The 27053-nt window shown below is 33.5% G+C and overlaps 1 protein-coding gene across 3 annotated transcripts in view; it reads left to right on the forward strand.

Annotated features, from left to right (window-relative positions):
• The window catches only part of LOC142334673 (zinc metalloproteinase-disintegrin-like batroxstatin-1), a 130028-nt gene that overhangs the window by 50595 nt on the left and 52380 nt on the right, over positions 1-27053 (forward strand). Inside the window, exons 5-10 of one of the 3 annotated variants that reach the window (XM_075382891.1) lie at positions 1009-1100; positions 6200-6260; positions 6324-6372; positions 6611-6678; positions 10150-10185; positions 21334-21363. In XM_075382891.1, the coding sequence (XP_075239006.1) occupies positions 1009-1100; positions 6200-6260; positions 6324-6372; positions 6611-6678; positions 10150-10185; positions 21334-21363 (336 nt within the window). The remainder of the gene's footprint in view (positions 1-1008; positions 1101-6199; positions 6261-6323; positions 6373-6610; positions 6679-10149; positions 10186-21333; positions 21364-27053) is intronic. The other 2 variants (XM_075382892.1, XM_075382893.1) reach the window with 2 other exon arrangements.

Here is a 27053-nt window from a genome sequence, read left to right on the forward strand (position 1 = left end):
TGCCCATTGAGCCCAAATTTGGGTTTTTCGGATGAACTTTGCAGTGAAGGCTATCAATATTTGTCCTGGGCATCCATTTTTTTTAAAATGCTAGCTGATTTCATTTTAAAAAGAAAAATTGGGTATTTAAAAGGTCTTAATTTTTTTGACAAAATGTAAGATTATGCAATTCCAAAGACTCTGTTCAATAATACAACGTATTAGAATATTTCAAATGAGGCGCAATGTTTAGACGGAAAAATATTTGATTAGAAAATGTCCAAACTGATAGAACTGCTAGGAAATAATTTCCAATACTTATGGACCTAAAAGGAAAGCTTCCAATTTGAGGCTAATTTCAATTTACTTAATCTGTTTTTTTGCCTTCTATATTGCGCGTACAATGATCTATGGGAAAGTTTTCTTTAATAATTGATAATAAAAGAAAATAACAATAACCATGGCTGCTTTTGATATGCTCAAAAGAGAGTACGCAACAATGAGTAATCAATTTGAAATATTGAAAATAGATCGATAGAAATAAAAAAATTCTTTTATTTTACATAGTTAGAAGCCATACATTTTTTCTGACCCTATTAATATAGAGTTTAAGTTCGTGCCTATATTTGGGTTTGCTGACCCTGGGAAAGTTTCTTGTTTTTCTTTCTTTTTTCAAAACTAAGAGGACTCTTTCCGTAGATTGTTCTGCCGTTTTCGATATAACTGTATGCAGTTTTTTTTAAGGGAATTGCGCCTTTCACTCTATTTTTTTTCTTTTCCATGCATTTTCATTTCTTTGGTAAAACTTAAAAATGAGTCATTTTAACAATATTAAATTGAGAAAAACTTTACAGATTCTACCATTGGTAAACAAGCGTAAACCGATAAATTAGATCAAATTGTTAATTTGTCCTCTACTATTTTAAAAAGCTCAATTATGCACAGCTGAGAAGCTTTCTTGATCCAAATCTATCCAATTTCCAAAAAAAAAAATGTTGAAGAATTTCCTTAACCAATGAAATGGTTTAGATTCCTGTTTGCAACTTCCAAGGTCACGAGCATAACCACGTGAATGCTTCCTTCTTCATTATGAACTCCTGTGAAGAAACCACAAAGATAACGTGAGTTTTTTTTACTAACTCTTGTTTCGATTACCTATTTAATACATGGCATTAGATTTTATTGAATAATGTCAATCATACTAGTTCCGATGACCGCTTGATTATTTTTAATATAAATTTCTTTTACATTACGTTGTCTGAGTAATTTTATTGGGCGTTAAAACTTTTACGGCTCAAGATACTGTAAGTTTGACATACAAAGTCGTTAAAGGTATCTAGCTGGAAGTCCCAAACTGAACTGACTTTTGATAAGAAATTTTAAACATTACAATGAAATATCCAAGAGCGCAAAGGTGAAGAGAATGACCTGATTATGGTCTGATCAGATATCATTATAATCTGGGATGTTCTAGTACAAAAATTGGCGTTTCTAAGAGTAGGAAAATAGTTAATGTGTTCACTTTAGCGTCTTTTTTGGGTTTGGTTGGTATGTTTGGTTTTCGAACTTCAAAACCATCGGTATGTTCGGTATCAAACGTAAGAAATTGTTGGTATCTTTGATTTCAAACGTAAGAAAACATCGGTATGTTCGGTTTCAAACCACAAGAAATCTTGAGAAAACGAGATAGCTACTAGATACATCATGATCATTTCGAAATTCCGTCTGAATGATTTGTTGAGCTGAAACACCATCAATATTGAACAAATCTGGGATCTATTCTGTTCCCCCCACCCAGCTTAGTGAGCATAATTTTTTTATGGCCCCTGACGCACGTACTATTTTCTTACACAACGTTCTACATAACAACATAGTTTGTAACTGGGTGTCATGAAAAATACTGGGAAGGTGGGTTGAAACAGAATAGATCCCAAATCTCTGTTGCGTTTTTTTAAGAACAGCCAAAATTTGTAATTCAGCATTAAGTTTTATTATCGAGGTGAGAAGGAAGTCAATAAGATTGCATATTTTTTCAAAGAAATTCTCTCCAAGACCTACCTTTAAAGCTCTTGCAACAAACCGCTATCATAACATTTGAATATACAATATAGACAAGGAGGCTTGTTCATGTGCGTTCGCACATGATGTTCCGACCCGAGCTTATCAACATTCTTTACTTAATTGTCAACCAAATGACGATATAACAAAAATAGGTATTTGAGTTTAAAACAATCGTTACACATTCTAACCACTAATTGAATTACATAATGCCATTCTTCATTAGAGCGCCAACGAGATCTGCTCTTAAAAAGACTACGAGAAAAAAACAAAAAAACAAAATTAGCAAAAACCAAAAATTTCCGGCAAAAACAATATCAAAATTTAAAAGCACCTAGTAACGACATCAAAATGCAGTCAAAAAAAACTTAACTACACAAATTTACTTTTTGCTAACTATACAGCAGATGAAAATTTTTCTTAATGAGACTAGGTAACAAGTCGACAAAGAGAATGAATAATGATGCGAAATAAATCAATATTTTTTAATCCAAGAAATTTCAAAAGTCTTAAAAAGCATTAGCATTTAACTAAATATACCTTGAAAAATTGCCAGCAAGTTATTACGAAACTAAAGGGACTTGTCTTTGGTTAGACTAAACCATAGAAACGGACTATAGATGCAGAAAAACTCAAAAAATTACAAACGATTTGTAAAAACACAGTTTATTGATACCATTAAAATGATTGTCTTTTATCTTAATAATATGTACTTTTAATTCAATTACAATTTCTAAAAGTCCAGCTAAAACATTTATACTGAGATATTAACTAAGATTAACTGGGTCACATTTGAAACCATTGGTATCTGTTATCACGCGATTGAGTTGAAAGAAGAGAAAAGAAACACAAAACTGACCACACGAAAAACTTTTATAAAAACGCATATTGTCCGACAAACAAAACGTCAGTGTAAAACCAAATAAGTAGATATTTTTTTTTGAAATACAAGAAATTGGACGGGACCTCTCAATGATGAAAGTAAGTTACAAGTTGACGAAACGAAAAGCAAAAACTGAAAAGTTTGAAAAAAAAATTGAAAATGTATATCAAAAGACTATTCGCAATAAATTTGATGCTTCGGGTAACATCATTCATTCAATCTTCAATTACAAGCTTATGTGACCGGTCAGCAATTTATGGCTACCTAAATAACAAAAAAAAACAGGAAAAAACAGCAAATTCAAGAAAAAAATTGAGCGAGAAAATAGTCGAAGGCATTAAAAAGTGAACTTTTCAAAAAAACTTTTCTATTTTCAAATTTTTTTAAATTGCGATAGGATTCTTCTTTTTTTACAACATACCTTCAAAAAATCACCAAGTATGAACAAATACATTAGAACCACGAATTTTTTGAGAAAAATCGTAGTATCAACGCCATGAAATTCAATAGCTTTCAACGGAAGCCAGTAAAAACGTTAAACTGATTGGACAAAAAATTTGTTTGCCATTAATATTTCATCAATAAACCATTACAACACGTTATTGACTTTGAAAACAACAACAAATACAGGCAAAAACGAAAAATTCAGTAGAAAAGTGCCTGAAGAAAGTGTCGGAGCAATTTATATCATAAGCTGTACACTGAAAATTTTTTCTATGATCCATTGAACGTCTTACCAATACCAATAGGAACTATCAGTATTAGGATAAATTGATAAGATTTCAAAACGATGCAATAATAAGAAAAAGTATCCAAAAATTAAAAATTTTGAAAACACGTTGCATTGAAATCTTAAAACTATTAGGTAGACGATAAAACCGAAAACCAGATTATTTTGTAATCAGTACAAATATAGGGGTCTTCTCAATACTGGGTTGACTAGCATTTCACGAAAAAAGTTTAAGATTGGTTAATGTTTAATAAAAAATTTTGAAAAATTATTTTTAATGACTTAACAGCATTCAATTCAATAGCTTTCAACGGAAGTCAATAAATACATTCCGATATGCCGCGATTAGAGTAAAAAGATATTTTTCACGCATAGTTTATCATTAAAGCATCACAATAAGTCTTATGACTATGAAAACAACAATAAAAGCAGGCAAAAAAATTTAATACGAAAATGCGAGAAGAAAGTGTCGTGGCCATTTAAAACATAAGCTTTTCTCTGAAAATTTAATCTGTGATCCACTTGACGTTTTTTTAAGCCAATGGGAGCTGCCAAAATTTGGATAATATGATAAGAGTTCAACAGTAACCAATAAAAAGTAAATATTCAAAAGTATAAAAAAAAATTTTGTAATCTTTTCATTGAAGTCATAGAACCAAAAGTTAAGAAGTTGAAACCGCTAACCAGATTAGTTTTAGTTGAAATAGACACAAAGTGGGTCCTTTCACTACTGAGTCTGATTTCACGAAAAAAGTTTGAGTTTGGTTAATGTTCAGAAAAACTTTTCAAAAATTGTTTTCAAAGTCTTAACAGCCATTAAAATCACTAGCTTTCAACAGAAGTCAATAAATACGCTCAAGTATAACCCAATGTGAAGACAATAACGTTTTTCATTCATAGGTAATCAATAAGAGTACACAATAAATCCTGTGGCTATGAAAATAACAACAAGAACAGGTTAAAATAAAAATTTAGTAGAAAAGTGGGAGAATAAAGTGTCGAAGCCATTTAAACCATAAGGTTTTCTCTCAACTCTTTACCAGTGATCCATTGAACGTATCTTTAAAGTCAATGGGAGCTTTCAATGTGTGGATAATGTGATATGGATTCAAAAGTAACCAATAATACAAAAAAACCACAAAAATTAAAAAAAAAATTGAGATCTTGTGTCATTGAAGTCGTATATCCAATAAATAGTAGAAAAAACCCCTAATCAGATAAAAATTGGTTGCAATAGGAAGGAGGAGGGTCCTGTCAGTACTGAGACCGACTTACAGATCACAAAAATAAGTTTATGATTGGTTAATGTTCAAAAAATTTTTTCGAATAATAATTATTAAAGTCTTAACAGCCAATAGCTGTCCATTCAAAGCACTAGATATGTTCACTTAAAGCTCATTACGGAATATATTGCACCTGTAGTCAATGAGTTCATGCAATAGGACTCTAAAAAATTAGTCAATCCTCAAAAAGAAAATCAATTTTTCATTTAAATTTACGAAAACTCAGTGTCAAAGCCAAAAAAACATGAGCAATTCCTTGAAAACGAATTTTTTTGTTCATTGGGCTTCATTTGACTGTAAATGCGGTTTTCTTGTTAACGCAGACTTGATATGAAAAGTGACTAGTCTCTAGGTGACTTAAAAAAACAAAAAAAACCTGAAAAGCTTTCTAAAAAAAGAGCTCTCAAACAGAATTCGATTTTTTTGATAGTGAACTTCTCTATGAGACAAAAACTAGTCTTTTTATCGCCTTCAGTCTATTAGGAACACACAATTGGTTCTTTTTTTGGCATGAAATGTAAATTTGAAATACTATATTTATAGAAAATATCTTAATTTGAACAAAAATTACGATAAAAGTGAACAAAATCATGTAATTATCACCTGTTCACACAAAATTTTAAATCTCAATAACTCCTCGAAAAATAGGAAATTAAAAAAAAAATCTTTTTAATTTTTATTTCTACGCTGGAACAGCTTTTTAATGATACCACTCACATTTCTCTACGATGAATATATCGATCGGCCAAAATTGACTGAACAAAAAAAAACCCATTTCAGTATATAGTTCCTCCCCCCACAAGTGGGTCGGAACAAAAAGTCAAGTTTTTGTGAAGAATATAACAGTTACTTCTTACGTTTGAAACTGAACATACCAAACAGTTCATTCGTTTATAAACAGAACACATACCAATCTTTGCAACGGAACATATCGAAGCTCGTTCCAGAACACAAATTACTACAATTTCCGAACATACCCGACAACTTGAACATACCGAAGGTTTCATGTGTTAAAAATTGAACTTACCGAACATTTCTTAAGACTTAATTGAGCTCGGGTCTGTCAGGTCGGGGACGATCTGATCATAGGTCGGACTGAATTTTTAGTTTTTGGAGTACATTATTTTCTAGTACCTTGTCTTGAGTACTGACGTGACAGTCTATGATGACTTTTTATACCAAAATACCGTAATTTGTAAGTTACGTCAAAAATCAAACAACCTAAATAGTAAAATTATTAGCAATAAAACGCCTGAATTGTTTCAGCGGACAGTTGCATCTATCAGGTCAACTGTATCATTTTTCCTCAGCTCAGAATTTGGATACGGTATGTAAAAAGAACAAATAGAATACAAAGAGAATTGTGAAAATTTATTTATTGCTGTTTCAGCTCAAATCAACAGTCATCAGATTTGAGCCGGTCACCAAAAAGAAAGAAGGTTTGTTGGTTCAAATCTTTCATCAGAACCGCATATTACTTAACGTGTCTTAGTATTAAAATGGGTCTTTCCCATTTTTTCTCCTCTCATTATGATATTTTACGGTAATGTCGAATGGGTTGATGATCACATATCTTGGGGGGGGGGGGGTTAATAACGAGAACAACTCCATTTTTCACTACCACTACCGAGTTATAATTTTTATCGACCATGCGGTGCCATTTGTTATAATTTTTAGAAGCTTCAGAGCGCTCTCGACGACAAGCAACATCCTGGCTAGACTTGCCCAGTGTGAAACCCCTTAAGGTCAGTCTATAAGTTACAACAAACTTACTACTATTATAAAAACATTGTAACATTGTAACTTATGTACTCAAACTAAAGAGCGGCAATAAATTCTACCAACATTTTGTGATACTGAATTTCTCCAAGCATGATTGCAAGCGAGCATTGCGGCGTTTCATGTATACGCGGCTGAACTTTCAAAATACCTATGTCATTCAACTCAAAACGAAAAAAAATTCGAGTTTTGAAGATTTTTCAACGACTTTGCTTTTCAATAGTTGGTTTATTGGTTTGTATTTAATTTTAAAAAACTCTTATAAGACAAAAGTCAGCCATGAAAATTTTAACCAATCATTTGAAATTGAGTTGTAATAGACCTAACTTAAATTTTGCAAATTTCATATTGCAAGGTGAAAAAACTAGTAGAATGTTCTGTTTCGTTAAAGTTCAAGTTTTACTGTTTTTGGGAGTAATATATCACGTAGACACTAGAGCTGGTTAGGAAAATTTTTGGAATTCAGTTTTTTAATTTTTAGTGAAAACCAGAACTGTAAGAAACAATAAATTTGAAAAAAAACAGAAACCTCTTGCCATAGATAGATCATCTCAGATAGAATGTATTATTGAACTGCGTCCAGCTAATAATAAATTTTGAGGGCTTAGCTAACTTAAATTTGAAAGTTCATTTAATCTGGCGTAAAGTTTTCTTAATGGAGTTTATGAATGTTATTTGCAGCTTAAAAAACATTGAACTAAAAGACAACTTGAAAGAAGCCTCCTAATTTTTGAGTTGACAATGTCACATCCTTGCTATTTTTTGCAATTTTTTGCAATTTTTTTGCTGTTTCTTGTTATTTTTCTGCTATTTTGCTTTTATTTTTGTTTCACAGTAATTACAAAAAAAACAAAACAGAAGCAAAACATAGATGTATACAAAACAAATTAATAAAAAACTGAACAATTTCGAAAACTAGGCCTAGGCTTACTTGTTCTTAAAACCTAATGATGTGAGAAAAACGATCTTATGTTTTTCAAAAATCGCTAGGAGTCGAGGAATTGTTATTGACATTAGCTATCCCTCAGCCAAGTTCTCTAGTACTCTATATATCTAGCAAAGATACAAGCAGTTCCGAAAAATAGTTCAAATTGTAATTAGATTTTTGTTTTCGATCTCTTTATCTAAATGCAGCTAAGTTTAATTTGTCCCTATCACCAAAAAAATCTACCTTTTTTCTGTGTAGTTGTTTGGTCACTGTTTTGGATGGTCTTGTCATAACCATTGCGCATCTTAACTGTTTTTGAATTCATTATTAGCAATAATTGATTTAGAATAAAAATCAAAAATGCATTTTTCTTACGAATAACGAATGATTTGAAAGGTGTTTTCAGCCTATAAATGTGATATTTAAAAAAAACAGTTGAAAAAATTCAATTAGTTCCAATTTTATGCTTCGCTGGTCATAACTCTAAACAAAATAAAGAAATTAAAATCGTTTTGTTGGAAATAATCGTTCCACGCCCGTGCTTACCGTTAAGGCAAATTCAGTACTGAATTAGAAAAAACTCATTCTGCAAAACTTAATGAAAATTATTATAATCATGTCGCTTTTTGAAAATTACAGAGCGTTCTTCAGAGCTATACGAAATGACTCACGCGAGCACGAGTTTGCACTTTCTGATTTTGATCTGCGAATTAAGTACTTACGACTGTGTGTCATCTGGGCATTTTTTTATTACATCATGTCTGTCTTTGAACAACCTCAATTCCCGCCATAGTTGTTTCTTAACAGCATCAACTACAGAATAATTACGCGATAATTACCCGCGCTTTTATCGCTTTTGTTTGTTCAGCAACCTTTTGGTGTGCAGAACATTTTGATCTTTGATGAAAGTTTTGATAAAGTACTCCAAGCGTAGCAAATTTATGTTTATATTTAACCTTAAGTGTTTGTGATAGAAACGCAATTGTTTTCTGATAACTTACGTTGTGTGTGCTTGTTGGCGAGGTTATCTTTTTAGGAGCTCCAGTTAATTAATTTTGAATACCTTTAGGAAAAATATATTTTGTGTGAGCACTTGTGTGCAATTGACCACAATTTATTTGAAGTATCAGAGGCTTTGCCTTTTTCTTTATTAGTTTTAAATGCACTTTCTTTTAAGTTGCTGGCATTTTTTGTTTAAAAATGGCAACAATAATAGCTCAAGCAATTGTACAATGTTTTAATTTTCATAGGAGTAAGTTTTTCTTATAGTGTTCGTTTTATGTCAATGTGTTCATTTTAGCTTTAAGTTTTGTTTTTTAGGCAATCGACTTAGCGCATCACAATGTAAAATTTGAACCTCAAAATTTTACTTGATTATTAATAAATGTAAAACGTTGATTCCATCTGAAAATATATTTTTTTCCGGATCGAATTTCGCATTGATATTTGAAGTAGAGAAGGCAAAATTTTCTTTGGAGCAAGGATCGTTCCGCAGAGTTTGCATCAATTTCTAAAATTGGGATTTCGCTAGCCTAGTGGACTTTGTAGAGTCCTGTAGAAAGTACCTATGATTAATTTTGATGATCATGATGAATTTTTGTGGTTCTTGATACCATACTAAATTGTCACTGGTCACCTTCCTAATTGATCTTATAAGAAGAAGGTCTCATAAAGTTTTGTCTGATATCTCACGGTAAAATTTCTTTGTTAGTCAAATTTTATTTCAAATGTTTATAAGTAGATTTAACATCTTTTTTCTCATAAGTAGGGATTTTGTAAAATCTCACAAGATAAAAAGATTTTGTAAATATTAGAAAGTTGAAAGTGTTTCTGATAAAAGAAATGATCCATTCTTCACAGTAAAATAAATGAATTGGACGAATTTACTATAAGGCAAATTTGCGTGCACTTTGATTCTTGCTCTGCAGATACTATCAGCGGATAATCTTCAGTCTTCGTTTACCAAAAATCGTCGGAGCGTCGCAGTGCTGTATCATAAATTTCCAATTCTGAAATGTAAGATGAGAACTCTGAACAGTACTCTTATCATGTCATATATAAAGTTTTTCATAACAAAATTTATAATCTGGTTGATGCGCATGGTAATATTGAAGTCTGAAAACGTTCTTCACGCAGAAGATTAAAGATGATTCAGTACTGCTTTGCTATGCTAGTAGGGTCTAGGCAATTATTCAAGTTAGTCAAACACTCAAATATAAGTTTTGAAAATGCAAATTAAATTAAACTGAAAAATTTTCTGGCTGGATAATATCAGGTCATAAATATTCGCAACTCAGTTCTAGTAAGATGAAATTGAAAACTAAATGACCTGCAGCTAGTAAAATAGTACTGTAAATATTATGAAAAACAATGACATAATTTTTTGTACCATTGGCAATTTTTCGCAATGCAAAGTCGTGAGATAATCAGAAATAGTATAAAATTCAACTGTTTTAATCAAAAGTAAAGTAATCTTTATGGTTTCTCTCATGACTTTTCCTACTCTCAGGTTGTTGTGGATCCGTACATTGCAAAATATAACCAGGTAACGGATTACTCAATCAAGCAAGCTAACTATTTATAACTTACTGTACTATATACACTTTACTAACTACTTTATCCTTTCGCCGCATATAATTTTTATTTCTCTTTTAAACCGTAAACCAGTCCACTATTTTAGCTCTGTCCTGTCCGATATATGCTATTTTAGTCCTCTAATTAACTGCTTCTTATTAAGTTGCATTTTACCTTGAATTATTGACCAGTAAATAATTAGTTTATTAGTTTAAATGATGTACCATGCACAAATTTCCTTTAAATGCAACTCTTTCGTTATAAAACCTTTTTAGTTGATATGTATGATATCTTTGCAAAATTGTGAACAAAAATTTGTTCATGCGCTGTGTTCAATAAACGTTGCCATAATGACATGCTTTCTATTGTTCGGTATATATTTAAACTACTCAGTTTAATCCAAAAAATCCCGCCTTTCTCAGACTAAAAGCGGGATTAGGAAACTGAATCAGAAGATTTGAGGAATTCCTGAGTAGGTTTAATCCTTTTTTCCTTTCAATTGGACCCGGCTCCAGACCTCCCCCGCGCCATCGATCGACAGAGCTGTACCACTCTAAACTTATTAACAACAAAAACGCGCGGATTAGCAAAGCAGCAATGTGGTACTACCGATGACCGAAAACACAACAAAAATTGCAGCAAAAATTAAATAAAGTAACACTTAAAAGCATCAAAATCCTACAATTAATGGACATATGTAAAGTTGTCTGCGGTCATTTTAATCTCATTTGTGTTAAGGCTTTCAGTTTTTCTGTCATTTCAACAAAAAATAATCTTTACTGAAATATACTTCACATAACGTGGTTTTCGTCAGAGGGACTAAAATTCTCTTATGAGCTAAACAGCTGCATCAGCAGATAAAACTCATTCCCAGATTGTTACAGTCTGGTCCAAATTTTCTCAGAAAAATCTTCTTGAATGGCAATCTTCCTGCAGATCATACGTAAGACCATATGTGGTTCCACACAAAAAAAAGCAAAACATCAATGTTCAGATGTTTTTCTGCTAGCACCCCCACCCTGCCCTCAATAGCCGTTATTTCTGCTCCCTCGAAATTTAAGCTCCTGTGAATTGCAAAAAGTTGCAATTTGCAAAAAAGAATTCATATTTAATATTGCAATGACTGTCTAGATTTCTTGAAAGCAATTTTACCAATTTTTCACACAAAAAATGAAAACGATAGAGTCAATACCCAAGTTGAGGTTCCAGACGGGAAGTGGTATGTTCAGATCGTTTAAAAGATCACTTGTCCAGACTTTCGTGCATTCAAATTTGACTGTGTCCAGACTTTCGTGCGTTTCAAACCATAAGTCGTGCGCTCTAAAAAAAAACACTGAATTCCGATCCACATCAACGAGTACAATTGATATTAGTCCGGCAGTGTAATTATTTAAATGGATTTAATATTTCCATATTATAACAGAAAACTTGAGTTAAATTCAAATTATGTCGCATATCTCAAAATAAAAATTAATTAAGTTTATAAAGTCAACCCAAACAGTAAACAGTAGTTCTAATTCATTTTCCAAATTTAAAGTCACGCCATGTTGAACAAGTAACCTTCCACAAAAAGGGTTCCTTTTGTAAGCTGAGGAGAAGAAAGTTCTAAGTTGCTTGGGGAAACTTTTTTTGTCTTGTTTGATTTTAATTTCGCTGGGTAGTTCATTCCAATCTAGTATCGCTAATCTAACAAACGAGTTTTGCCTTTTGATAGAGAAAAATTTTTGGTCCCAGAACAATTTTTTTGTCCTTATAGACCCATGAAGATTCCAGGTGATTAAAGGACGTCCCGATGTTGGTGAAAAAGCAGGTCGTAACTGTTTTTTTATTTTCCAAAAGTATTGTAATCTTTTTGTTTTTAAAAAGAGTTTTACGGGTAGTATATTCCGACTGCATTTAATATCTTGAACAGATTCAAATTTTTGTCTAAAAAAGGTTGCTCGTAATGACCAGTTAAGCTGTTTCTCAAGAGACATTAATGAATTTTGCTCAATTGCGTGAATGATAACCGCTGAGTAGTGCAAGTGACTTAATACTAGGGCATTTAGGACAAGTATCAATAGTTTTTGTGGAATTGATTTTCTAATAGCATAAATTGTTTTTATTCCTCGGGCCATTTTTCGTAAGATATGTTTCACTTCCTCTTGAAACGTTAAATTGCTGTCTATGTGAACCCCTAAATATTTTACTTCAGGTTTCTCGTATATTGGAATTGAATCTAAAATTATCTGTTCACTGAAATCTTTTCTTTTGCTCTTACCAAATATCATGAATTCAGTTTTAGAGGCATTAACTGTGAGGTGATGTTCATGAAAAATTTGAATAAGTTTATTTGCAATTTGCTCTAACTTGATTTTGCTTTTGTCAATGGAGGTATCAAAAGTTAAAATAACGGTATCGTCAGCATATTGTATGAGTTCAGTTTCGTTGTCAACTCTTGTTGCCATGTCATTAATGTACAGATTAAATAGGAGCGGACCAAGTACTGTTCCTTGTGGTACACCTCTATGAAGCATTAGTTCATCTGACATGCAATCGTGTAGTACAACAGATTGGCGGCGGTTTGTAACGAAACTTCTTAAGAGATTTTTTGAGTTCTCATCAAAACCTAAGTTGCCTAACTTGATATCCAAAATGTCATAATTGATAGAATCAAAAGCTTTTGATAGGTCAAGAAATGCTGCTGTGACAAAATTGTTAATGTCAGTTTTGTTTCTGATGAATTCTGTGCAAAATAATAGGGAATCGATGGTAGAAAACTTTTTCCTAAAACAATATTGATTTTTACTTAGTAATTTGTTGTCGTGAAGGTACTGACAAATTTGATCCCTCAAGATGGTTTCAATGATCTTAGAAAGGCATGGGGTAATGGAAATTGGGCGATAGTTATTAGGTTCCTCAGGGTCATCTTTCTTGTATAGTGGTACAACATGTGCTCGGTTAAGCTCATTGGGGAAGCAAGATAATTTGATGCAGTAGTTCACAAGGAAAATTAAATGAGGAACAATGACAGAGCTTGAGTCTTTAATAGCCCATGCAGGAATGTTTGATGGTCCAATCGGTTTATTTCTCCCCAGTGCCCTAATTGCGTCATGACAGTCTTTTTCCGTTACATAGTGAAAGCTAAAAGTTTTTTGTTTAGGATTGCCTGTCCCAGTAGTCTGTAGTGGATGCTGAGGGCCTTGGAATTTCCCAAGTGTAGAGAAACGATAGTTCAACAGGTTAGCAATTTTTTTTGTCTGGGTTACATAATCACCAAATACATTTCTCAAACTGTAGATTCTGGGTTTTGTTTTTTCAGAGTTTCTTACTTCATTTATCAGCATCCACTTTTTTCTGTCACTGTCTGCTGCTTCAATAAGATTTCTATGAAATCTGTTGAAATCGTTGTCATTAGAAATATGGTACCTTTTTAGTTTCAACATGAAGCCCTAATAGACTTAGAGTAGCAAAATGGTCACTTTTCACTATGCTATCACAAATTATAGTGTCGTTTATAGTTGAACAGTCAGTAATAATGTAGTCAATAAGGCTTTTGGTATTGTTGCCCCGGTTTAAACGAGTAGGAATGGTTTGGTTCTTTATATGTAAATCATAAGGAAGTATTACTGTTTCAAGCCTAGATCTTTCCAAGGTATCTAAATAGTTAATGTTATAGTCGCCCAGAAGTATTATCTTTTCGTTTTTCGTAATTGCATTATCAATGTTAATTGCAAGTTGGTCCAAAAAATCAGTGCTGCTTTGTTTATTGGGGTTATAAGTAACATTCACTAGTAAGGATGGACAAGTTGGTATTTTCAGTGAGACCCATACACTCCCAAAATTCTTCGTAAAAAGATTCAAATCATTACGAATTTTTGGAGAAAAAACCTTTGGAACAAGCATCATAACTCCACCACCTTCTTTCGTTTTCATTCCGGCAGGCGAAATACGGTCAGATCTGAAACAACAGTATCTTTCTTTTTCAGGATTGAAAACGTTTTTATCATCAAACTCACAAAGCCATGTTTCTGTGAAACAAAAAATGCAGTTAGGACCAAGATCGTGTACTAGTGTGCGTAGTTGTTCTTTCTTGCTAAGAATGCTTTGTACATTTAGATGATAAATTTTTATTTCTGACTCTCTTCTTAGAGTCATTTTGATAGACTCATTGTATGTTAAAACAGGTCCTGGGTTTGTTTCTATATCACCAGCCCTTAGGAGTAGCGTTAAGCCAATCAGAAAAAGAAATATAGTAATAATTTTACATCCTACAAATAAAAACCCTGTTTGTGGAAGGTACTTAAAAGCTTTTCCAAAGCCTTCGTCTAAAGTTTTTGTTTTGCTATGTAATGTAATTGCCACTGTTGACGCGGGAATTCTTGAGGCCAATAGTAGCAAAACTAAATAAAAACATTTTGATTGTTGGGTTGACGAAAAGAAGATGTTCAATGTCATTTATCTTAAACAATTGCAACAACAGTTCTCTAAATCATCAGTATTACAAATTATCGTTTTATTGGAACGGGGGTCTTTGATAGGACTGGGCATAATAGTTAGAAGCACCTTTTTAGTTTAGTGCGGAGTATCTTTGATTCACAGGCTGATAACTATTGTTATAAGTCGATAAATTATTTCTGTTTGTTTGGGGGTAGTTGTATGGTTTATTTCGATAATTAGAGCTGTAGGCGTTTTGAGGACTTTTATTAATTAGGCTTTTGTTTTGATAGAGTCCTTTGGGACATATGCTACCATTAGATGTCAAAAGAAGATGAGAAAGCTGCCAGTTTTTGAGAAGAGGCACACCATGCTGGTAGTTTAAATGAACATTATCAAAATATAAGTAATTATATCCAATGGAATCACTACCGTTATAATTATCCTTGTTTACTGCACTATTTACATTTTTAATATTAGCATTAAGAAAAGATATCTTGAAAGATGGTTTATCAGAATAGTAAGATGTAATAAGATTATTGATTTCATCAATTTTTTCATTTTTATCCCGATACTGCTCAACGTTTTTCAATGGTGGTATTTCGCAAACAACGCAAACATCTGGATTGAATTTTTCAATGCATAAGTCAATTATTTTTTTGTGTTCAAGGAAATTTTCGTTGGCAGATTTACTATTATGTTTCAGCACGTTGTTTGTTCCGTCTTGAATTACTAATGTTCGGATTTTTTTGGGTCGTATTTGTTCAAAACTTTAATTTTTTCGTTGGTAGCGGACCCACGATAAGCATGAATTGCGCAGTCGATTGGAATAGATTTGTCGATCTCAAGTTTGCCTTTTATACTACTGCCAATAACAAGGTTTTCGCATTCCGGTGACAGTTCTTTTTTTGGGAAATCGCGAACCAATTCGTTCGCCTCCGTCATGGTGCCTACTGTTTTACATTCTTTTGCAATTGGAACCCCACCCTGAACCGTCTCACCCCCTACCAGTTGGGGATTAGCCATATACAAACCAGACTCCATCATCTTGGTAAATTTTGTAATTGTATCCTCTATAAATTTCTCTTTTTCTTCCAATTTTTTGTAAGTTTTGACAAAGAGCTGGTAAATGTCTTGTTTGTTCAGAGAGGAATACTGTTTATCATCGATCATTTTTGTTTACTAAACAATAATATTGCTTTACTGTGTGATTTGAGAGCTGTTATGTGTTTAGAATTGCATGAATAATGCTCAGAATCGAGTGTTTTTAACAAAATTCTTTAAGGTCAAAGAGGAGAAGGTCAGACTCTTTAAGGTCAGTGAGGATATTGTTCGAAAGTAAGAGAGAAAGAAAGAGCGACTGTTCTATAAGCAGCGACTGATCTATGATAGAGCGACTGAAAGAGCGACTGTTCTATAAGCAGCGACTGTTCTATAAGAGCGACTGTTCTATGAGCGACTGTTCTATAAGCGACTGTTCTCTAGAATTGAAAATATATGTATTCAATTCACGACTATTGTGCTTCCAAAAATGTCAATATCCAGACCAAAATTCGTTCGCTCCAAATTTATTGCATTCATTACCAGTCTATCGTTTGATGAAAAACATCAATGGCAGATTTTTTTAGGTTCTAGGTTGCCTATGTCCAGATTTTTGTGCGTTCACCATACCAAAGAGAACCACCTTGTGGGGCATGAAGAACCATTGAAAATAAAGACCATATGGTCTTCTAATCCGCAGAGACAGATATATTTAATAATATATGAAAAGCTCTTTTTCTTAACGGGATAAGTTTTTGATGTTAGCATTTCGGAAATTTTAAGAATAAGTGAAGCTTTGGGATTTGTGTAATGGTAGGACCCTCTGATATCCGTCTTCATTGGATCTTCATGCACCACATGACATTTTTTCGTCTGGGAGTCGCAAGATTGTCTGAACATAAACCGCTTTCAACATACAAAAATCTGGACCATTAAATTTTGAGCGCATGATAGTCTGATTATAAACGCACGAAGGATTTGATCTTGATCTGAATATTGTTTGTTCCAATTGCCTATGTCCAGACTATCGTGCGTCCAAAACGGCCTGTTTCAAGACATTCCTGCATTTAAAGTTGTCTATTTCCAGACGTTTGAGCCTCCAAAATTGCTTTTGCCCCGACTATCGTGCGTTCAAAGGCACCTATTTCCATACTTTCATACGTTCTTTTTTTTCCTGATAGAGTTGTTTTGTAACCCCCTGGTGAGTTAATTTTGGCTTGGACATACCTATTTTCGGTCGGTCAAATGAATTCGGGTGTTTTAGCCGATAACTCCAGAAATGATATAATAAAGCACTTTCCGGTGATTCTTACATTAAATGAAATAGATTTCCTTGACACACGTATTACTGCCACACTTTCAGTATTTTTGAGTGTAATAGACAAATAATGCTCATTTATGCTCACTAAACTTTACTAGTATGTCCAATTATGTAAAATGGGGGTAGAATAGTGAGCGGGGCCCTAGAATAAAAGATCCACATGTTCTTGCAATTGTTCCCGATACCCATAAATAATCTCATTTACGGCTTGTAAGATTCTACAGATGAAATAAATCTAAAACCATCACACCATTTAGTTCAAACTCTTATCACATAGAACCTAGTTTGTCATATATTTAATAAATCTCTCTATTATTTGATATCCTAGGCTGTACTTTTTTCTGTTAACTTCCTGCAGGCCTACAGATATTCTTACAGGCCCTCCCAAATTTAAGATTTTCTTCAAAACTAGCATCCTGCTTGTTTTTTATTACCTCCCGAAAGAAGGGATAAGTTTTTGATGTTAGCATTTCGGAAATTTTAAGAATAAGTGAAGCTTTGGGATTTGTGTAATGGTAGGACCCTCTGATTTTCGTCTTCATTGGATCTTCATGCACCACATGATATTTTTTCGTCTGGGAGTCGCAAGAATGTCTGAACATAAACCGCTTTCAACATACAAAAATCTGGACCATTAAATTTTGAGCGCATGATAGTCTGATTATAAACGCACGAAGGATTTGATCTTGATCTGAATATTGTTTGTTCCAATTGCCTATGTCCAGACTATCGTGCGACCAAAACGGCCTGTTTCAAGACATTCCTGCATTTAAAGTTGTGTATTTCCAGACGTTTGAGCCTCCAAAATTGCTTTTGCCCCGACTATCGTGCGTTCAAAGGCACCTATTTCCATACTTTCATACGTTCTTTTTTTTCCAGATAGAGTTGTTTTGTAACCCCCTGGTGAGTTAATTTTGGCTTGGACATACCTACTTTCGGTCGGTCAAATCAATTAGGGTATTTTAGCCGATAACTTCAGAAATGATATAATAAAGCACTTTCCGGTGATGCTTACATCATATGAAATAGATTTCCTTGACACATGTTCTTCCAATTGTTCCCGATACCCATAAATAGTCTCATTTACGGCTTGTAAAATTCTACAGATGAAATAAATCTAAAACCATCACACCGTTTAGTTCAAACGCTCATCACATGGAACCTAGTTTTTCATATATTTAATAAACCTTCTCTCTATTATTTGATATCCTAGGTTGTACTTTTTTCTGTTAACCTCCTGCAGGCCTGCAGAATCATACAGCTGATATTCTTACAGCCCCTCCCAATTTGAGGATTTTCTTCAACACTAGCATCCTGCTTGTTTTTTATTATCTCCCGAATGAACGAGGGAAATTAAAGTACTTTTACAACAGTTTCCCAGAAACTTAACTTGATCTACCCACTCTTATAGCCAGAAACTTAAAGTCATGCAAACATCACATGCAAAGCGATATTTTCAAATATGTATTAATATGAAACCTTCGCTAGGTTTATATGTAGGAAATGCATAACGTTCGTATATTTATATGCAATGTATTTTTGTTTATATCAGCATGCTTAAACACGTATAAGAAGGGGTGCAAAAATTTTGGCGGTGTAGAACAAAAATGTTCCAGCAGGCTTTTCAGAATTACCAAATATTAGAACACATATATCTGCAAGCAAGGTGAGAACAGCAATAACGGAAGAAGATCTTAGTCTCAAAAGGTCTCCTTGCTGAATTAGAGACTTTTTTAAAAACCGTAATCTGCGTTTGCCTCTATAAAAATATTGAATCAAATCTAAAATGCGGCAAAAATAAAAAAAATTACAACAAGATAATCTAAAAAAATATCATAGTGGTTATTAGAAGGCGACTTAGAACGGAAAAAGGAAGTAATTACAAATAGGTAGTGAAAATTTGTTTGTTTTTTGAATAGGGATCTTTTCCGCTAGTGCCCTCTCCTCCCTCGCCCTTTAAATTAGGCACCGCAATTTGTATATGTTTTAACAATGTGTATGCATTTGAATTATTACATGCGAATGCGCTTGATTGGTCATTTAGAAAATATTAACAGAACGGTTGTTTGAAATTATTATTATACGGGTGTATAATAATAACGCACTGCATACAATATAAACATCAACCAAAAACTTGTTCGAATTGCTTTCTATGAATTACGCGCTTTCTAATGTGGTCTGCTATTTTGATTTTCCGGATCTTTTCCGTTTGTGCTCCACCACCCCCCCCCCCTCCCAGCTTAGTGGGCGCATATTATTTGCACACCCGAGACGCACGTGCCATATTTTTCCACAATGATTTACTATGTAATGGCACGTGCTTTGTAACTGGGGGGCGCATAACGTACTGAGGGCACAAACGGAAAAGATCCGATCTTCCTAAAAAATGATGCAATTATGATTGTTGATGTATTACACTAGGCACATATTTTTGAATATAAGTAACGTTTCCTGAAGGGAGGAAAAAATTACAATTTATCCTAAGTTTCGGCTATATAGGAGTGGGGGGAGGGGGGTGGTAGCAGAATTGATCCATGAATTGTTTGCAGATTCTTTGAGTTTGAAAAGTTTACTCGTCTAAAGTCACGAAACGCCCTTGCATTTTCAGATCATTTATTGTGGAAAAGAACGCTAAAAACAGGAAGACATCAATCTATCCGTTTCTTCATTGTTCAATAATTTTTCATAAGTTTTTGAATTTAAGGTACGAACACTCTTGAAAATATGAATACGGATGCGTAGGCATAATTAATGTACGGACATGATCACGTCTGTTGAAGCTAGACGAAGAGGCAAAATTATTTTAAGCCCTATGCAAGCCCCCCCCCCCCCCGCCTTCCGGAACAGTCAATAGATCACCAACCTGACAATTTCATCTTTCCAGGGACTTTATCAAGGAGCATTAATTTTTGACAACAAAATTTATCAGTTTCATTGTTCATTGGCGATAAATACATTGTGCAATCTTAGATGACTACTGGAACTTTTAATGACGGTCGGTTTAGGTTTGGGTTACTCTGTCAAAGCCTTCTTCTTTCAAAACTTGAGCTACATTCCCTTTTCTGCTTACCTTTCCCTATCATAATGGCATAACCAAGCTGTCTTTCCTTTGTAAACCACAACCAACTGATTGTGCTGTCCCAGACCAGACTTTATTCAACTAACTCCAAATGCCTTTGCGTTGCGCGAACCCCCCCCCCCCCCCCCCCTCATTGTGCAAATCTCTCTTCATTATTATCTGCTTTGGTTTATAATTAAATGATGAGCGTTCAAAGTGCGCCAGACTTTGCATTGTTCACCGCGAACTAGGGTCTGGCTAGTTTGAGGGGTTCATCAGTGATTTAAAAATGGTTCTGATCAGTTACTGCAGGTACAGACAAGCAATTTTAAAGCACCATCAAAGCACGCTTCATTTGGTACAGAAATAGCTCGCGTATTCGAAGTCTAATGTACTGTTTCAATCATTAATGACCCATTCAAGCTGGATAATGGTGCTATGTTTAATTCATATAACCTGACATTAACTCCCTTGGGTAGCCCTGATTTTAGTACAGCTCCATAAGAGTTAATAGAATTCAATTCTGGATAAGTTCAGACAAAATTCACACCAAGTTGAACGTTAAACTGAGCTGTTGATTTAGTTTGATCTCAAATGAACTAAGTTAGGATTGCATCACTTTTTAGTTTAATTTGAGACTCCATTATGTAAGTTTAATTGGTCCCCAATGAGTTAAGAAAATGATCAAGTACAAAAACTGTTCAGAATCGGCCGTGGATACAAAAAATTACAGTGAAACAAAAAAATAAGTCTTGGAGTTTACAATAACAGCTATCAAAAGTAGTTATAATAATATAACTACTATAGTCGGGGCTGATAAAACTACCCAATTAGGTTGTGCGACCGCATTCCGTAAGCTTTTTTCATAACATTATATTACCTGTGTTAATTGCTATAAAGTTTCTTTTGTTCTTTCCTATTCTGGCACCTCACCCAAAAGAGGCCAGCACCTGAAGAATTCCAGTGAAACTGAAACACCTTGATAAGATCATATCAAAAGATCCTACTAAAGTGCTGCACGAAATGATGGCCTACCAAGATTTTTGGCAAGATTTTTGAAGTTATGCACGAGTTATTAAGATATTGCCTGACTTGTCAAGGTTTATCAAGTTTCGTTTCGCTGGGTAAACATAAAGTGATAGAGCTCAATAATTTGAGGGCATAGGGGAACTATGAAAAGGGGCTGTTTTCGTTCATACTTCTTAAGCCAACTCTTCAGATCCCAACCTGTCATCCCCTGTTTGTTCACTATCTATTCATGACTTTTCCCTTTTGTTTTACAGCAACAAGACTATTTCCGTCTTCTCACACAGGTACGCACTACTTACTACAAACGCATACATACCTAATACATATATGTAGCGTGTCCCCTACAGTTGACAATGTTGCCTGGCCTAGGATTATTTTCTCAAAATCTTGGCATCAGTATTCGTTTTTCTTGCAGATTAGCACCGTCTTGCAAAAAATCTCCAACGATTGACATTGTTTCTTTGCTGAAGTTACCGCAGTTACGACGTCCGGCGGCGACCATGAAGCTTGCAAAGACTAAAAATACAAGAGCACGCCTAAAAATTATTCATAGCACGCCAGTTTCAGATGAAGCGAAGCTAGATAAAAAACCGTAAAAATGTGAAATTGATGCTCGTTTGCAAGTTGCTCGTTTCGGGCACGTTTACTTTTGTTTCAACTATATGGGACATGCTACTATATTAACATAGTCAGTCCCTTAAAATTGCAGTGCAAGCAAATGTTTCAAACCCTCAATATAATTCAAAAACCTCTACGTTCATATTTTAAACGTGGAAAAGTGTTCGTGAGTTTAAGGTAAATGAAAAAGTTATGGCGTGTAAATGAGCATGTTGATGTTCATTTGCATGTCAAACAGATCTCCAACGTTGGATTGCGTTGCAACTTTATGGGATTGCAACTAGTTTGTCCCATAAGTTGCAACGCTAACAAACGTTTCAAAGGTCAAAGTTCAAATTTGAACAATTCAGATAACACGTGGATGTTAATTTGCATGTCTGTGGAGTTTTTGATCGTTTGCTTGCATTGCATCTGTACGGGACTCACTATGTAATGTATGCAAGACATGGTGGAACGGTTAATTGCAAGAGTTGAAACTAATCATGACTAGTAAAGTATAAAAACTTAACTCATCAGCGAAAGATAGACAGACTGTCATTATAGACTGAAATTAATAACACCCTCAACAAGTTAACTAATAATAGTGAAAACAAAAGTTAATCGAATGCTTATAGCAAAACCGAAATAAGCAATCCCATTTAGGAAGAAAAGTAAAATTTGTTGTTGACAGAATGAAACATAAAATATATAAAATTTGGAATTGCTGCTTTACAATAATAATTCGTTGCTTGGGTAGCGTCGAGGTCAAAACATAAGAATGTGGTGGAACATGCTATGCAGCTGAAAACTTTGGCATTTGGGGCGTAATGACTAGGCCAAGGGGAGTTTTTTTTGGATGGGGGGGGGGGGGGTTCAAACTCAGAGAATTTTTTTTTCTATTTTGTGCTTTGGACTAATTGAGATATTGGGATTGTTTATTAATGGTTCACTTATATTGCAATGGTTGTTGTTGTCGTTTTCAAATGAAGATTTGTTTGAGAGCAGAAAACATGCAACTGTCACCATTTTATGCACAAGAGCCGTTTTTATTTTTCTTAATCACACACCATTAACTAACAACTAATCAACCCGACCTTGTTTTATTTTCTTACTTGCTTGCAGCTTTTGACACACTCAAATTTTATCACAATATCTTTCTATCCCTCAACTTTCGTGGAGTTACAATCAGTGGAATTTTGACCTAATGTATTTCAAAATCCTAACCTTATAAACTCACGGGAAAACAAAAGGTTGAGCTCACTTTTGGCGTATGAGCTTACAGAGATGAGTTTGACGGTCACAGTAAATTTTACTCCAATATTTTCCACCCTCGTGCGTCTGGACGTGGTTTAAGTTTAATCTTCATAAATGTTGAAGCTGGTCCGATGCGTTGATGAATTTGTCTGAAAATTTTCACTAGATTAGCAAGAAGAGAATAGGACTATAATAGTGTTTGTATTGGTTGCTAATCAAAATCGAGGTAGGTTTTGGAGAACAGTTTTATGCACTTGTAATTTTTGTTCCGACCCACCAGGGTTGGGGAGGAATTATATACTCAAATGGTTTTTTTGTTCAGACAAATTTGGCCGATCGTTATATCGTAGAGTGTTGTAATTGGTATCAATAGAAAGCCCGTCCATCGTAGAATATAGATTTATTTTTTTTTCATTTTAGTTCTATCCACGGAACTATCGAGGTTTAAATTTTTAACATTTGGCTGATTTCATTCTTTTGTTCACATTTTCCGTATTTGTTCTCAACTTTTTGTCAATTTTGCTGAGAAAAAATTTGTTAAAATTTTTTTACAAAAGTGTAAATGGTCTCAATTTCAAAGACAAAGTTTTTGCACAATTTGATTTAAAATAATTGCTAACATTTAGCTAACTTTTTTCAAAATTTATTTTTTTTCATCAAAAATGCACTTCTATAGCACATTAGAGGGATATACAAACCTGAACTTTTGACACAATTTTTGCAAGCTCGAAAAATGGTTTATGTTATTTTTGCTTGCTATGAGAGTGTTCTGTATTTAAACAATTGAGAGTTTTTTTCCCCAATTTAACTAGATAATTATCAAAAACTCATCAGTAATTTTGATATGTGGACTTATTTTCTCAAATTCTGTATTTGACTAAGATTTGGAACAACTGCATGTTTCCGAAGGACGATAGTCATATTAGGGCTGGTTTCGGGCCATTCAAGTTTTCGACTTGTACAGGTCGCTTTTTTGACTTTGTTGTAATTGTTTTTGCTTTTTTGTTTCTTCTAAGTTGGTTACCGGAATGCTATTATATCTGAAGAAATTTTTCATTGCTCAATTACCGACAAGTCGTTTTTACGCTCACAGGATAACCAATGAAGGCATATCATATATTCAGCTAGAAGAACATAGTTTTTCTTTAGCTTCAACAGTTTTTTGCGTAAAATTGTTTCATGAAAATTTGAGTTTTTTTTCATTTGAAGCTTTTTTTGTAGTCTTAAGAATTACCATCGCTATTCACTTATCCAATTGGCGTCCCGTGAAGCTCACAGTTAATTTAATTACTTTTCCTTGAAAACCTATTGTTCTTTTGACTGTCATAAAGATTTGTTCTCACAATTGTGGATTTTTAAGCATTTGCCATATTTTTTTAATCTCATCTACCATCTCGTGGTCAGTGAATTGTAAGTTTTCCATTCGATTTATTTATTAAGTGATGCTAATTTGAATTTGTGAAGTGTTTTGGGTAAAACGGGACGCAAGTATTTTGCATTAGTTGCAATTTTAAGGCAAACCGTCATTTTCCATTTGTTGATGAGACGTATTAAGTCATAATTTTTCATGTTTCATATTCAAAAGAAAAAGAAATTACGTTGTTGCTGTTGTTGGTCGTAAAGAACTTTCAAGATTAATACTAAATTTCTTTTATATCGGTGATCTGAAAAAATTTTTGGCACTCTGTGTCAGCTTCTACATAATACTTCTTGGCAAAGCAAACAAAAAGGCTTATAAACAATTTCTGAGATAAATATTATCCTCTACAATCTACATTACATTAGTTCTATAAAAATTGGAACTTTATTTTGACTGAATTTTCTGCCAAATCCACTTCGTTTCATAACTGCTTCCTTTTCTAGCCGTTTGTCGTTATTGGAGATATATAATAAAATAAGGAGACTGTAAACTATATTCCTACGTGTTATATAAGATAAGAAGTCCGGGTGACATTAGATATGTAGGAGTGAAACAATTAAAACTGATTACACAAATTTTAATTCAAAACTCATTTCCGATTTGTTTTGTTTTTAAAGCTGGTTTTGATGATTTCTGTTGTAAAAAAAATTCTTTTTAAACTCAACGAATTTGTGTTTCAAATGATCAAAAAATCATTCTGGCATTCCCGAGCCCTCTTTAACTAGTTCAAAAGGTTTTTCAATACAATGGCCTAGCTATTTGGTGCAAGGCTAGCATTAAGCGTTCGCTTTTCTTTGATGATGTATTGACAATCTCTTCTGAACGCTCATATCGCGCCACAATTTAAAGTGTTGAAGATTGAAGATACTTTTCAATATTTGTTAGTTGGCTCGGATCTAGTTCCATTTTTTGTCGAATTCAAGTAAATGATCCACAAATCTCACTTTTACAGAAAAAATCTTGTTCAGCGTTGGTAAGACGGGGAGCAGCAATATTTGATAAATTTTGTTTAGGATTTAGCTTTTTTTAAAATTACCTTCAAAAAGATCATGGATGGGTAAGTTTTTATGTGATTGTTATTTTTGATATTATCTTTTTATGATGGGGCAGCAAAATTTCCCAAGAACAAATGTGGAAGTGGGCAAGAAGCAATTTTCATGAATCTTACGTTAAAGTGAGTTCATCACGTTTGCATTGAATCATCAGTTGGTTGATGAACAAATTGTTGATACTCGTTGGCATGCGAAAAAATTAACGTCAAAACGCAAATTTCAATTATTTTTGCTTTTTTTCAAAACAACTGTGCAATTATTCTTTTGCAATGCTCTTGGTTGACAATGAGATCTTTTCTGTATGTTTTACAGAGAACTAATCGTGTTGAAAGTTTTCCCCCAGGTGCAAACATATGTTTGAATTAAATTCATCTTATTTTGACCTTTCATTCTTTTTTTACATCATTTTGATTTAAAAAATTGACACTCAGGAGGAAAAAGGAAATTGAAAAAATGTTTAAAGTCATGCAGTCAGGGTCGTCATTATAATGTTTTTCAAAAACTTTTTTGATTTCCCTTCTGGACTTTAATGCTTCTTTTAGAAAAATCTTTTAGAAAAAACTTCTAAGGTTGTGCGCCAAAATTCAAGACTTAATATTTGCTGAACCGGAGAAAAAAGATGTCGGGATGAAGCCAATATCAGCTTTTAATAGAAAGATAGCTTCCTTGATTATATTTGTACAAGCATTTTTGAGGAAAAGAAACAAAACGATATCCCCGTGTTGAGATAACAGGAAGAAAAAAATTATTATTCAAGAGTTTAATTAGCGTTTGAGCCTCATGTACACCGTTTTCTTGGTAATGTTGATAAATTTCCTCTTTTTGTGTTTCCTACCAACTGTTTTTCTATCAAATCAGATTGAAAATTTTTCATACTAATTTTTAATTCAATGCTTTTTTGTTGTTCTCTATGAAGTTAATTCCATAACAATTCCAAAGAAGCCAATGTTAGGTTCTGCTCTGAAGTTCAAGTCAGAGTAAGCGCTGATTTTGGGAGAATACTCGTCTTAAGGTTGTAATGCATTATATGTTTGAATATATCTTTTTTTCCACTGGGTGCATCCTGATTCAGATGTTAAGAGTTACAAATTATTGAACTAAGTGCTGAATGAATTCCTTTAAGCCCTTTGACTTAGAAAACTGCTCGCAAAAATAAATAGGAATCAAAGGTTGAATTGAGCTATTTGAAAAAACACTCTCCGATAGTTACACAAGAGGTCTTAGCATCTTATCATAAACACAACGCAATTCATGAAGTATACTTAAATTTTTTGGCTTAAATTTTTGAATGAAAGGAATAGACACTCGTGTCCATTTAAAGAACTTTCTGGTGTTCATAACAGAATTTCATAAACTAGAGGTTTTGCTCATAACCTAGTTATGAACTAGATAATTAATGTTTTTTTATGGTACATTTAAAATTAATTTATTCCGAGTCAAAATTTACCAAAGTCTTGACCAAAAAACTTATTGACCAAAAAACTTATTAAGTCTTTTCAGCAAAGGGGTTATCTGGACTGATTTTTCACCTAACGTAGTTTTTTCTGACTCTGATTGAACAAGTACGGGCAGACTGAAACGCGTTCTGAAAATTTGTCAAGAAAAAAAATTAACAAAATTAGTATTTCAAAAATTTTTACTCCCAATTCAG

This window comes from Convolutriloba macropyga, chromosome 2 (assembly GCF_964194025.1).
Source record: "Convolutriloba macropyga chromosome 2, txConMacr16.3, whole genome shotgun sequence".
Classification (NCBI taxonomy): domain Eukaryota; kingdom Metazoa; phylum Xenacoelomorpha; order Acoela; family Convolutidae; genus Convolutriloba; species Convolutriloba macropyga.